The 15,110-nt window shown below is 42.8% G+C and overlaps 1 protein-coding gene across 1 annotated transcript in view; it reads right to left on the bottom strand.

Annotated features, from left to right (window-relative positions):
* Positions 1–1,830: 1,830 nt before the first annotated feature.
* The window catches only part of SAMD12 (sterile alpha motif domain containing 12), a 159,086-nt gene continuing 145,806 nt past the window's right edge, over positions 1,831–15,110 (bottom strand). Inside the window, exon 5 of the mRNA XM_050708493.1 lies at positions 1,831–4,720. Within this exon, the coding sequence (XP_050564450.1) occupies positions 4,698–4,720 (23 nt within the window). The 3' untranslated portion in view covers positions 1,831–4,697. The remainder of the gene's footprint in view (positions 4,721–15,110) is intronic.

The raw sequence follows: 15,110 nt of genomic DNA on the forward strand, positions 1-15,110 counted from the left end.
ATATGTTTGGATAGTTGTTGCTTAATATTACCCATAATGACTGATGGAGTAGGAGGAACTACATTTTAATGTGCGATCTGACTCCCTCATTCTACTGCTTTCAAACACAAAACAAGAATTTTTGTTGTTTTTTGCATGTTCTGTGAGTAATCACCATGCCGTATCTCACATCAGACTCTGCTTTGCCACGACTGTATTTATTAGGATGCATGTAAAGTGTTTGGTCTTACTAGCCCTAACGTACTGGCCACTGACTTCCCACACATTTTGGCTTTCCTCATCAAACATTTACTTGCTTACTTGCTGATTTATACTCATGAGCCTGCCTAATCACCCATACATTACGTTGGTGGCTTTTTTTTGCACTGCAGAGTGCTTTCCTGAATTTTACCATCGGAGATTGCAGGTAATGCTGGTAATACTCCCCCCCCCCCAACCATCAATTTTAATTATAACAGAGGGCCTTTTCTTTTTAAATTAAAATCTTATTGACCAGTCTATTTATACCAGGGTCAATCACGCCACAGTCTTGTAGCAGGGCCTTTCAAGGAGATTCAGATTGCAGAGATGTTATTTGTTAAAAGGGGACCGGGGTGAAAAATGCAGGTTTTTACCTTGCTTGCCTGAAACAATTTTGAATAATTGAGATCTTGTGGCTTCATGAAGGGTGGAGGGAGGTCAGTTTTAGTCATAGCAAAAAAATCACCCCAGGATGGGCTCCACAGCTGGCATTAATCAACAAATCTACGGAGACTGCGATGGAGCGGTGCCAATGCAGGTCTGCTGGGGGCCTGCCCTGAGGTCTTCTGAAAATTCGGAACAAACCAAAAAAAGAATTTTGTCATTTTTAATGGTTTGATTTCCTTAACGACACTGCAGCTGCTTTCGGTCTGGCTGTCGAGTAAAAGAAGCAGGCAGCCAGGCACGAACCCGCCACCAGGGCACGGCGATGCAGATGGGTTGGCAAAGCCAAAGAGCTCGCAGAGCTGTTGCAGACTTCCCTCCTGAAGCTTCTTAACAGAATAAATGACGGGGTATTCAGGCAGAGAAAGCCATGCAGATGTAAAAAACAAACAAACCAGGAACGAAACAGTGCAAAGGATGTTTTCAGCCGCAGCACGTTTTTTTTTTCGGGTGAGCAATTCCTCCTGTTTCTGGTGTTGGCCTTCACACAATTTGAAGCACTGAGGACGGCTGAGTCTCCGCCCGGGTTTCTTGTTGGGGCTGGTGCTGCATCATCCTTCCCTGCACAAAGACAGCGGGCAAGAAGTGGCTGGGATGGGCACCCAGGGGCAGCAAGGCTGCAGGTCCGCGGCCAGGAGCAGCGCCCTGACCACAGGGAGCCACCCGTGTTTCGGAGCTAATAACCAGCGATCAGCGTAATGGGAGCACTGGCCTTTGTGAATATATCTATCTCCACAGGGCTGATAATTGCTGTTTTATTAAAATAGCATTAGTCTCCAGCTCTTTTGCACAGAACTAATGGCTCTGAGCGTGTTTAAATTCACTTCCTTGGCCGGAATAACTTATTCGCTCCCTTTCATGTTGACTTGGTCTTTGGCACTCTCGACATAAATGATTTATTGACTAGAGATAAAGCATTCTTTCCACAGAACCGTTCTTGTGACCCAGGCAAAAGCGGATGTGTCTGCTATTAATAAGGTGTTCAGCATAAAAAATGCAATAGACTTGATTGTCTGCACTCAATAGCCTTTCTGAGAACACAGTACCTGCCCCCATTCATAATAACAAAAAATTTCTCCCACATGTTTATTTATATTAAAAACTTTTCAGAAGAGTACGCTGGGATCCAGATAGTTGTTCAATAGATGCAGAACAATTTCATAAATATCCCTGAGGAAGCATGGCCTACTTTGGGAGAATAACAGCGATTAAAAAAAAAATAAATCCAAACATGATGAATAGTTAAATACAAGCCAAAAAGTACAGTTATTTCCTTATGGCTCCTTCAGACAGTTAGACACGTGAGGAGTGTTGCGGGGCTCGGGGGAACTATTCTTGCTCACATTTGGAGTTATCCACATGCACAGGCTGTCTGTAGGATGGAGACCTACACCACCGTCCAACGAGCTTTGTCTGATGGGCACCTACAGCAGAGTTCTCACTGAGTTTGGCTACACAAAGGGTCTGGACTTTGTTTTCACATTTCTCAGGGCCTATAACACTGCTTTTCTAGATCACCGTAGCTAAAATCCTGGGAAGCTTTTAAAACAAACTGTTTTAACAGGAGAAGTGCACACATCTAAATTCATGCCCATACACTGGAAGATGTTCAAAACTAACATTGATACAAAAAATGCTTCTAGTGGCTCTTTGCCTAACTCAACTTTGTCTCATACGCCCTTTTAAGATAACACTCTTCTTTTTTTAAAGATAAACACTTCTTTTATCATTCATATTATTACAGATTTGTTTCATTGGAAGTAATATAATAAGAGAATCCCTACTGCAGAAGCATAGCATTCTCCTTTTAAAAATAATTTATATCCAAGTTGTTTCTTTTTTAATTGCTGTACCAACATGAAATTGATGTCAGTTGCCAGAGTGCATTTTTAAAATCTGTAGCAGAAAGAGCTGTAAAATTTACTGAAGCTTACAATGGAATTCCGCAAGGCTCACGGCCACTTCTCTTAATAAGGATCAGATTCCAACCTGCAATGCTACGAAAAGCTCTAAAAAGTGCAAATGCTGCTATTGGCAAAGATTCTTATGCCTTAAGGAGAACTTGTACACCAATTAATTTAAAATTAGGCGCCAGGATTTTCAGAAAGAAATATAAAGCTCACTGCTTTATAATTTTGGGAGCTCCATTGAAAACCCATGGAAAGACCCAAACCATTAGAAACCACTAGCAGCTTCTGAAAATCTTGGCCATCAATAAAAATATTTTCCTTCTGGATTGAATAGTAAAGAAGCATTCAGCATGCTGAATCTGAGATGGGTGGAGAGCCGTAACCAAAGCCCGCACCCATCTGAGAAAAATTACACCCTAAATACATTTATCTCTTGGTTGTACAGGCACCCTCAGTGGTTGACCTTGCATTCTCTAGCAATGGACTGTACAGTAGCTAAATATTATAACACAGGAACCTACTCTAAAAACGTCCCTTGGCCTTGATATAGTTGCACCTTCTCTCGGTCACTGCATCTTCAAACCCCTATGGCATCTCACCCACAGTTTGGCATACACACTAATGGCAACTCTACAGTACCTGTCTATCAGGCTGGAGAGAATGATGGTCTTTAAATACACAAAAAGCTACCTTTGATTTTAGAGAAAGAAGGAACAAATAGGTAAGCCTCCTCCGTACGCCGATGACATCAGTTCATTATAAAGAATATGTCAGGAAGGTCCTGATGTTAGGGACAGACGTTAATTCCACTAAGTCCCCATGGAAAAAACAGTACCACAGCCAGCTGTGATACAGCCAGTGATGAGGCCAGCCATTCAGAGACTGAACAAAAAACAATGCTCAGATTGAATGCAACAGTCTTGAGCCTGCTACAGTATATTGAAAGGCTTATTAGAACCATTTGCTTATTCCTATTTCCTACCAAAGTACTGTTTTGGATAGAAAGTGGAAAAAGTTAACAAAGAAGTCTGCCCTCTCCAGAGGGAGTGTCTTGCTCCTTAGAAGTGTAGTCTTACACTTTACCTTTTTCAGAGAGTTTGGTTTGGACTGTGATTCCCCAGTCCTTCCCAAAACGTAAATGGTCGCCAGCATAAAGAACTTGAATTCTTCCAGTTTGTTCTGTTTTTATTGTAGACCAAACCCAGGGTCAAACACATCTCTGAGAAAGGTGCTCTCCCTTTCCTCTCCCTCACTGAGTAAGAAAACTCATTGGCAAGCTAGAAACGAGAACCTTTGACATCTGGTGGATGGGAGGGAGAGCAGACACAGTGTCCTACAGATCGTTCAACCTACCCTGTTCTTGGCTACCTCTGTGACAGCCATTCTGTAAGTCTCAATAAAATGTCACACTTCTGCCACGTGCAAATCTATCTACACAATCTACTGTGAATCAGTGAAGGTATGCTAGTAGTGGACTTCAGTTTGGATGCAGTCTCAGCACAAAGACTGAAACGTATCCTCAGTATTTTAAAAAGACCTTTATATATATATGGGCTGTGCTATTTCTGTGTGGAAAGCACGTATGAAGTGCTGATATCGTTTAACAGAATACCATTAGACTGCAAAACTAACATATACAAGACGTTTACATTCCTATCAGGGGTGTAATATTGTGAACATATCCACTGAGATTGGAGAATTGCTGTAAGTTTTTCCTAAAACATCATGCCATCTGCATACATAATAAAAGAATCCAGTAGTTGCCATGCTAAAACAGGACTTCTAGTGAAGGGCATAGACAGTCCCCTACAGGGAACTCAAAGTTATGCACAGTGATGAAAACTGGAAGAAATTTTCCAGCTAAAGGTCTGTCAATGACCATTTTGAACAAATTAGCACTGGATATTATGCACCACATCTTTACTCCGCAGCAAACCAGCTCTTCCCAGAATGCACCATCTTGAGTGGGCTGCTTTCACTTCAAGTTTGCCTTCAGTCCCCCATGGTCACCTCTTGGCAGTGCCATTTATTATGTTTGTTTCACAAAGGAAAGTTCACTTTCATATCAAGTGGCAGGACAGCAGCTTTAGAGGCTGGAAATGTTTACGGAGAGCTCTCTGCTGGGGCTGCAAGAAACAAAACAGAAAACCAAAACCAGACAGTGAGTAGTACAGAACAGAGCAAAGGAATTACCATATATTTCAACTAAAATAAAAAGTCAAGTTTGTGCTGAGCAAATGCATTTATAATGTAAAGACAAACTACTCCTAGAACATATATTGTGACCCTGGCAGTTTCTTTAATCAGTTTTACTCATCAACCAAAAACTTCAGTGCTTAATCAATTCCTTAGATAAATATAAAACACAGAACAGCAATCATTTGTCTGATTTGATAAATGCTACTTGAATTTTATTGCTTCATCTTAAAGCACTGCTCACTCTTCCTCTAGTCGGAGTCCCAGAGAGTTTAGGACTTGGCTGGGCTTGCATTAACTTACTGAGGGCTTGATAGCCAAATCCTGGAAAGGCTCCTCCAAATGCCAAGGTAGGGGCTGATGTTCCCTCACCATTTCTGCTAGCCAAGACAATAACAGTTGGCCACTGCTGCACGTGAGATGTGAAAACAGACCACACGCTTCCTTCTCTGCTTCACACTCCTTAAGATAACTGGGGAATTTCAGAAGGTTTCTCTATCCCTGCTAAAAGTCTTCTTTGGGATGCACAGCAAAAAGACGAGAGGTAATGGACACAAGATGCAACAGGAGATATTCCACGTAGATACAAGGAAAAATTTTGCCCAGTGAGGATAGCCAAATTTTGGAACAAGTTCCCCGATGAGGTTGTGCAACCTCCACCTACAGAAGATATTCACCACTCAACCCGAGAAGGCCCTGAGCAACCTACCTCAGCCCCGTTTTGAGCAGGGTTGGATTGAAGGATCTCCAGAGGTCCCTCCCAACCTAAGTTATTGTGTGATCATAAAATTTCAGATGGGTATTTGTGTTCCCTGTTGTGCCTTTGTAAACAGGAAACGAGTGCCTCTGCAGGCCAGCTCCCACTGAAACGCATTCATTTATTCAGTATTTAGCCACCAAAACGCACACAAATTGCTCACAGGCCTACACTGGTCTCTGGAGCCAGGGAGCCATGCAGAGACGAGCGCCTGTGTTACTTCAACAGGCCTGCTCTGGACACAGCTTTGTTTCTCACAGAGCCCTCAGCACCCCCAGTTTTACAGATCGTGTTTAATACATCTCACATATTGCTATTGCAGTTTGGGAACCCCGAGGGCAGTGCTGGGACAGCCCTCATCAGGGTGTGCTTTGCACCCTCTCCAGTTGATGTCCTTCCTCGTGCATGAATGTACATGTCCGTATGTGTGGAGCGAGATGGATCTTTGGTTTTTTTTTTTTTGGCCAGATTCCAATTTGAGAAGCTAATGGGATGCTGATGCTGCCAAGGCAGTATTCACGTCAACTGGAACTCAGGCTGGCAGTAGCCTTCTACTCTTCACCCCTTCAAAATCATGCCTGGAGGGCTCTTCTCTACGGGGTGTGGACTCACGGGCTCTGCCAGCCCGCCAAGTTTGCCCGTATTTGCCTCTCCCACCCCCAAACCCTTGCAGCTATGGAAATGGAGGTCTGATCGAGTGAGGAAAGGGTGGGATGCTAAACCATCAGGTTCTGGAAGAGTACTGAGTGAGATATAAAATAACAACAACAACAAAAACAGACCCTGCCATAAGCACTTTGTTCCTCAGTTTAAATATGGCCTATTAAATAGAGGAACAATAAAACCCAGTCTCCTAGCTATTTCCTTTCTTATGTGGGCACATTCACCCAATTATGGTGCTAGTTTTCATTTTTGTTTTCACAGCTGCACTGTTTTTATTCTCCAGGTTCTCTAGGGTGATGATCGCACTAGCATCTACTGTCATCGACTCCATAATATGACCATGTCAAAAGTGGCCCAAGAAAGATGCACATTTGGGACCCAGCAACTGTTTTATTCCACGAAAGAACTGTCAGGAAGGTTTCGATCCAGGGACCTTTGGTCTAGACAGATAACTGACTGCATCCCCCAGGACAGAAAAGGACACAGCGGTGATATTAAGCAGGTGTGAAGATAAAGGAGAAATCTGGGGGGACGTTTTAAATGTGGAGAGAGGGAAATTGGTACCTAACCTCAAAAATGCTGGATTCCAGGTGAACTGGAGGCTATCTCACTTCTGTGTAGCATTGGAAGAGATGTACTTGTCTCATAAAGGAGAAACGAGACTTTTTTGAGGTTAAATAGCACACCTGCTGCAAGGAAGGGGAAACCTGAAAAGCTCACCCAAGCAAATGAAAATACCTTGCCTATCCACAGTTACAGGACTAAAATTAAATGGGTGAACTGGCTAACAGTATCAGATCAGGCTTCAAGATTACACTTGTGCTGGAATTTCCACCATCCACTTTGTCTAAACCATGGGTCTGTACTTGTGCTTAAGTTTGAACTGAGTCAGCTGGCCTGTGAGAAACCCATGAGCAAGAAGAATCAGGGACTGATCTGTCCACAGCGCCACGTGACAGCAACCATCTCAAGCCATGTGGGACACCAAACAGGGCCAGTCTGGATCCAAGCAGTGACACTGACCAAGGGAAAAGCAGTCTGTTAAGCTCTGAACTTATACGAAAGCAAGGACTTAGTAGTGATTTAGCACCTCTCCTCTCTTCTCACTTCATCTTTTGAGGCCAGGAATGCAGGAGCACTTACTCCCCCTTGTAACCTATCATTTTTGGTGTCCAGATAGAGACTCCTCTAAGGATCCTGGTTTACTAAGGATCATGCACCCAGTGCTTTTGGAAAGTAAGATCTTCTAAAAAGGCTTCACAAATGAGCAGTCATATTTGAAAACATTGCCTTAGACTGCAAGCTCTTGGAATGATAACTGCTTTTTGCATGGGGTTTGTATGCTTACCAACTCAACTGCATACAGATCTAATCTCACATGACATTTTCGAGAAGCTGCTGTAGAACTCCAATCATTTCAGAGCCACAGATGTATTTCATTTTTGAGCACCTGTGATTTCTTTCTAAATGAAAAAGGGACATCTTTTTCATTCATTTTAAACACGTTAATTCAGCTCAACCTAGCAGTATTACTATTTGCCTTTTTTTTTTTTTTGTAATTGAGGAATCCTGATAAAGAAAACAAGCATCTGTTTCATTTGCTATGTTTCTTCTCTACTAGAACTATTTTTATACTACATTTCTAAGGTCAGGACATTTCAAACATGGCATTATTGTGAAAAACGCCTATTTCCAACATCCATATACCAACTATTCCTTTCAGATTGGTGAAAAACTGCATTCAGCTACTTCTACTAGTATTTTTCCTGTGTTAGAAAGGTCACGGGTATCTCACTTCATGCTTCTAACATCACTTGAGACATTCCAATATTCTGCAGATTACTGCAGACTTGTTGCATCTTGCTACATAATAATTAGAGATACTACTAGCTTTGAAGAATTTCATACAATGGCAAAAGGAAACGGTTGCCAGCCCATTTGTAGATTTACCTTTATCTTTCTTACTGAATTATAACCACTGAAGTGTGTGAGCATGAGGTGTCTCTATGAGGCTGATGGAAGTTAATGTGAAAAAAAAAAAAAAAGCCAAAAAATACTTGGGGAGCTGCTGATCCTGATCAACCACCGTGACAGGAGGAGGAACGAGGATTACCATGGGCTGGGAAATGCAGCTGAGGGTGAGCTGTGCCAAGAAGAGGATGGTTCCCCACTGCAATCATTTGCCCCAGGACAGATGACACTGAGTTTGGTTTCATTTCATCCTGAAATCTTCCTCTTTCTGTTCTGGGCTGAGTGGGAGGAATCTCTCATCTTTTATTCTCTAGGTAAAAGCAGCTATTGCTACACATCCTTATTACCTAACCGGTCCCTGATAAGCGGAGTCAACAGTGCCAGAGATGAAAGGTTACCCCAGGGTGTGCATGGTTGTCCTAGCTGGAGCCAGCACGGAAGAGGTGGCAAAGCAGCGCCCTCCAGCCTGCTGTGCCCACCTCTCTGCCCTCCTCCCCCTCCTGGCAGGGCAGCCCTGTGTTGTACAGACAGCAGGACAAGCCTCCGGGCTGCAGGAAGACAGCAAGCTGCCTGGGTGCTGTGCCGCAGCCTCGCAGCCCGTATTAAAATGGTGCTAAGCAGTGACACATTAATCAATGGACTGAACGCAACACCCAGCAGCCAAAAGGGAAAGCAGGGACGTGGATGATTTTTGATCAGCCTGACAATTTTGTTTTTATTCCCAACCAGTCATGTGTTGGTCTGATTTTCCCCTCATTACTAAGACCTGGAAGCTGACACAGGCTTGAAGGTTATTTAATGTTGTTTGTCAACTGCAGTGTCAATATGGTAGGAAAATGCCGAGAGGGAAAAGGAAAGAAGTCTCTTCCAGCTTTTGATTTTTGAGTTTGCTTGCCAAGCAGGAAACCAACATTTTAGTTTTGGAGCAGACAACAAAGGTGGATCTATGAGCATAGCAGAAGCATCTAGAGCTTCAAACACAGCAATCCTAATCCCAAGCATTTAAAATTAGTAAGTAAAATTGGCCATTAATAAGGCCATGCTAAATAATTATAATGGCTGCAAAAGCATGGAATTAAAAATACATGTTGCTTTCCCATCAGCTCTACTCTTTTTTAGGATACCGTTATGACAGATTTTTCATTTTCACCCCCAACCATGAAACAAGATGGTTTTGTTCAAACGGCCAGGGACAGAGATGTATCATCACAAGACTCCAGGAGCAGAGCCTTTAAAACAAACAGCAGCTGACACGTGAAATGCTATTTCTGCAAATGTGAACTCAGGGTTTCTTTTTTTGAAAACACTTCTTTTTCTGGACAACACGCTCCCATAACCAGGTGCCCTAAATCTACCTGTGTATAGTTTTAACATCAGTCCATAAACATGCCACTGAACAAATATTCTCGTATGAGATATATGGAGGAGGATGACTTTACATGCAATAAACTCCTGGGCGTAATTTCTCCGCTGCTCACCCCGAGCAGCCCCAGGTCCAAACCAGGGCTTCCAGGAGGCAGCTGGCACACAGCCTGCACACAGCCTGCCCCAGCAGGGCTCAGCGTGGGACGCCGCTAGCGCAGCGTGAACGCCGCAACAGCCATCGCGAGCACGTGGGGACGCCGGATCCTGGCTCGCTCACAGCTTCACAATCTGGATCTCATCTTAAGGAAGGCTTCCGGGTGGCCTTCAAAAGCCAGAGCAGACGTCTCTCCTGTCACTTGATGCTGACGTATTTTAATTCCTATCCTCTATTTTATATTGAGATTCTAAGGAGCTCAGCTGGGGGACATCCGGGTTTGAAAAGGATGCTCGGTGCTTCAAGACAGATGATGAACATTCAACAAGGTTGGGCAAATCCTTTTCCCTATATTCTGACTAAAGAGAAAACTCACTTCTTGCTTGCGATGCAGGGCTCCGTAGCCTGTATCAGACAATTTTGAGATGAAACATTTCGGGGAGAATGGATGTCATGGCAGATGCTCTCAGCAGGTAACCTTCTGAAAAGCCAATTAGTCAGAGGTTATCGCAGCTGCTCTGTGAAACACAGTTGGTTCACACAGAATGGGCTGAAAATGTAGTTGTCCAAAACGTGTTTCACTAAGCTATTCAATGTCCTCAAATAGTGGGATTAGCCAAAAGTCTCTTCATGAGTCACGCACAGTTCCAGCTTCCCTACTAAAGCAGATCTCTCAGCAACTTTACTAGGTTAAACCAAATGAGGACACGATCGATTCCGTGCACAGATGATTTATGCAGTAATTTCTGTTCCTTGCCTCTTCCTTCAGAAATCGGAGTTCATGAAGGGCATGATGAGCTCTCTAACAGGCTTGAGCTCACACTCCATCCTTGTACTGAAAAATATCCTGAAAGCGTTTTAGCATCTACAGAGCTTGATTTTACAGTGTTAATCTGGAATCCTCAAAAGAAAAAACCATCCCCTCAAAATGTATGCCCTTTTCACGTCTGAGCCTAAACAAAATGTGACAATTTCCAAGCTTAAAAGTTAGGTTCAAAAAGCTGGGAAAATCCTGGGAGAGACTTTCTTCTTTCAAAGAGGCTCATTCGTCCCTACTCAGGATGCTTCATACATCCCTCCATCTACCTGCTGCTGCAAACACACAAAGAAAAAAGAAGTGTGTTTTTGCATTCAACAGAACACGATGATTTCCTTGAACTTACAAGCAGCTAAAATATTTTGAAAAAGTGCAAGCAACCACTTCCTTAGTGTTTACAGCTACTTTCAAAGAATTCTCTTGATCTACTGCAAACTTACCCATCGACGTGAGCAGTCAACTGGCTGTCCACCAGCATCCTTCTCTAGAGACTCAAATTATAGCAAACAGAAAGATTTAAAGGAACGTGCTGCTAAGGAGTCTGGAAGTCTGAGCTGGTGCTGTCTGGAGCTGCAAGTGCATAGGAGATTGCTGACTTCATACCCTATCATGCACATCTCTCGCTGCCTGCCTGTAATCAGTTCCTGATCTCACAAGTCCTTGTGGGGTGCTCTGCAGGAAGTGAAAAAGGTTGTCACAGATGAATAAGCTTCCACACACCGTGGCTCGAAATAGCCATCTGCACTACATCTTGAAACTCTTCATCTGCATTGCTTTTGTCTCGAGACACTGGGTTTTAATATAAAGCACCAGGAACTGTGCAAACTGAGTGAACTTAAAAAAAAAAAAAAAAAAGATATGGCCTTAAGTGGTCTCCTCAGCATGCAAATAAGGTGCTCAGCCACACAGTCTGCGGTGGCCTGCAGTGGTTTGGTGGCTGCTCTGATCATCACCTGGAACGTGCCCTTGCATTTGTTCTGCAGCTTCTGCAGGACACTTTCAAATCCATCCCGTTAAAAACTGTGCGGCAGCATTTGGAAATATAGTTCTGTCCATTATGTCGCTGTATTACTTGCCTGAGGACCTTCAGCAAAATATGTACTAAGTTATGAAGCATAATCAGAGGAAACTAAAGACTTCACTAGAAAAATCAAAGTGTTATAGCAAAAGGGTTTGGAAACTCTCTGGAGCTACAGATCCCCCACTGCCTTTGCAGAGCTTATGCAGGATTAATAGGTGGAACAAACTACCCACCTTTGGGGAAATATTCACTGTAAGGTTCCCTGAAATGAAAGTTTTAACTCAGTTTTCATTCTCTCAAATGATTAACCAAGTGAAAAGGAAAATTAAACCTACTAAAACCACCAAAGAGATTGCACGTGCGCACACACACATTTACCACAAAACAAAACAAAAAAAAAACAAAGATCATGAAGCCTACAAAATCAGCCTCTCCCCCAGTACATTGAACAAGCAACTTTATTTACCTCTTTGGAGAAATGAATTACGATACATCCTTTACTTGTATTATCACATCACATTATCATTGTTTTCCCCAGAATCCTTGCATTGCTCTGAGCTCCAAAGGAGAAAGAACAGAAAGACGATTTCGGTGCCATTTGGTACTTCTATTTACCCTTGTTGTTCACGTGGCCCACTACCTCATTTAACGTGCAACATTCAACCCTGAGAATAATTGCTATATTCATGGAATCTTCTAGTGGACACACTGTCCAACCACATCACAAACAAAATGCCTCAATTTCAAAATACTCCATGAAAAGACATCACCTTATTTTACATTTCCTAGCTAGGTATAAAGGGTGTTCCATGGCAGCATTGCTGTACAAGCAAGACCCTAAAGATGCAAACGAAAGTCTAGGTTTGACCGTCTATACTGAATCCTCAACATGCACTTAAAATAAATAAAATAAAATAAAATAAAATAATAAAATAAAATAAAATAAAAAATAAAACAAAACAAAACAAATAAAATCCCCATGTCTAATTCTCCCAGCTGCAGGACCAAGCTCAAGGAGGTGCTGCAGCAGGGGCAGGTCTTGCCTGAGGCAGAGGTCTCCTTCCAGCCTGTCGCTGATGCTGTGACAGGGAGCGTGCTCGCTGCTCTGCAAATCAAGCTCATGTTTCTGTCTGGGTGGCTGGAAAATGAACTACAGAGATCAGACTGATTTACCACCTTTGAAGAGTCCCTGGGTGATTATTAAGACTATATCTTGATGTATACCCACCAGAGACCCCAGATACCAGTGTTACTGCCTCTGCAGAAGGGCTTCAGAAATGAAGGATGGGCTGATCGTATCAAAGAGGCTCTTAAGTCAGGCCCGAAGTCTCAGGCCTGAAATTACATGGGCTGTGTTGATCACAGAGACAAGTAAAGAAGTCATTCATGAAATAGTAGGTATGAAACAAAGAATACCTCACCAGTGTTCAAGAAGGTTTGAGAAGTTCAGTTGTTGAGGTTTTGGGGAGAAATAATCAGCTCCACACAGGAACTGACTGCTTGGTTGCAAAAATCTGCTTTACGCTGATTTGCCCCTTTCCTATTATTTTAGTGAGGAGGCTATCCATAGCACTTGCATACTTTTCTGTCTCCTTTTGCATCAGGCACAAGTACGTTCTGAAAATATGATCACACAAATATATTTAAATGGTTTCAGACTGGTGGCTTTTCTGTATTCTGTGGAGGTGACTGCTATATTTGGTTGCTGCCAACCCCAAGCAAAACGTTATTCAGATTTGTGTCATGTCCCCTGCTTCCCAAACTAAGCGATACGAACCACGTCCTTAAAGGGTCCTTTGGGTCTATGTTTGTAAGGGGTCCTCAGGAGGGCCCTTTGGGGCAGATTACAGGATGGGTTGGAGTACTCCATGTCCCCCTTGCTGCCTGCAAACCCAGCTTTCCTTCCCAGGATAACCCATGCCATTCCCAGATCTCACGCTTGGCCTTGGAAGAGCTCTCAGGTGCTGCAGCGTAGACATACCCAGTGTAAATCAAGGACAGGACCAACGTACTTTGTGGCAGAAAATAATTCAATACCAGGTAGAAATTGACCTTTAAAAGTCAGACAGAAGGGCATCTCCACACTTAAAACAGAGGGGTTTTGGACTAAATGTCATATTGGGAAAAAAGATTTTCACTTATCATGCAGATTCTTTGCTGGGGCACACCAAGCATGGACGTGTACATGTCAGTGAAATACACAGTGGAGCAGGGCCTCGGCCCAAGTGGTTAAGGTGAAGGCCTTGCCTGCCACGTCCTGGAGCAGCAGACTTCCCTCTGCTGTCCAGCTGAGTAAATCCAAAATTGTTCCACAAAGTGGAACAGCATCAAGAAAAGCCAACCCCCTTCCTGCCTGGGAGCTGGTCTTTAAGGTTAGAGATGGAAATAAATAAGCACGCATGGATTTCTGAGGCAATGATTTGGCTGAGCTGCGTTAGTCTGAAGCTAGCTGGGTATTTCCACACTGCAGGCTGCAACACAGGCCAAATGTAAACCACAGGCAGAAGTGAGGCATGCGAATGCATCCCTGTGTTCGCTGAGCTATGAGAAGTAAGAGCACCAGCACACTTGGCTCTGAAGTTCACCTGGTGTTTGCACAAATTTGTTTTAACCTCCTCTTGATGGGCAACCAGTCTAAGCTAATTATCGAGGCCTCTTTGACAAGCGGCGGGGAAAGACAGGGCCCTTGGAGGAGTGATCCACCTTACTTACTTGTTATATTGGATAAATGATCCTCTGGAAGGTCCTCTCTTCACTGATTATCCGGAAAAGCTAAATGATTAGCACAGAGTAGGAATCCAGCAATTAAATGGCAAACGAGAAGTGACAGGAATTGCAACTTAATGCTTAATTTGATTGTTACAAATTCCAATTAGCATGTGAAATGTAGGTACCACAATGTTCAGGATTAGCATGTTTAATGCCTACATTTCTACTGAAATCAAGAATGATATAGATCCCAGGGAGGGATAAGAGCCCTAAATTCCTTTGAGGCCTTGGATATTGGAATATGACAGGGAAATTACACACTAAATAATCTTCTTAGAAATTGATACGCACAGCTGAGATAATGAGATGCTTCCTGCAAACAATCCACAAAGTACCGAAGTTTTTTAGAGAAATTATTTACTCAGCATTACTGGTATCATTTTGCAGCTGGATAATTTATTGTGTCCATGCTGCCAAATTGTTTCGATTTGCCACTGATTTGCTTTCCATTTCTACTTGCAATATATGAACAAATCGACATCATAGTCAAGGAATCTGCACAGGCATATAAAACAAGAGTAAACAAAAATGATATTTTGTTTATTATTAAACACTTCTCATATTTTAGCTAAGGTAGGCAATTAGGTTGATAGGAATTTGCAAATGGATGAGAAGTTTTATCTCAGGCCAAACAGTTTATCGCAATTCATGCACAGACAAACTTCTGTGCTTCAAAATATCTAATGGGATGTGGTATTTTTCTTCCAGTGCCAGCAAAATACAGATCCCAATTACATTTTTGCTTCAAGGAAGGCAGGAAGGAGGGATTTCTGCCATTGGAACATGAAAAAGATTTTGGCTAC

The sequence above is a fragment of the Cygnus atratus genome, chromosome 2 (assembly GCF_013377495.2).
Source record: "Cygnus atratus isolate AKBS03 ecotype Queensland, Australia chromosome 2, CAtr_DNAZoo_HiC_assembly, whole genome shotgun sequence".
Classification (NCBI taxonomy): Eukaryota; Metazoa; Chordata; class Aves; order Anseriformes; family Anatidae; genus Cygnus; species Cygnus atratus.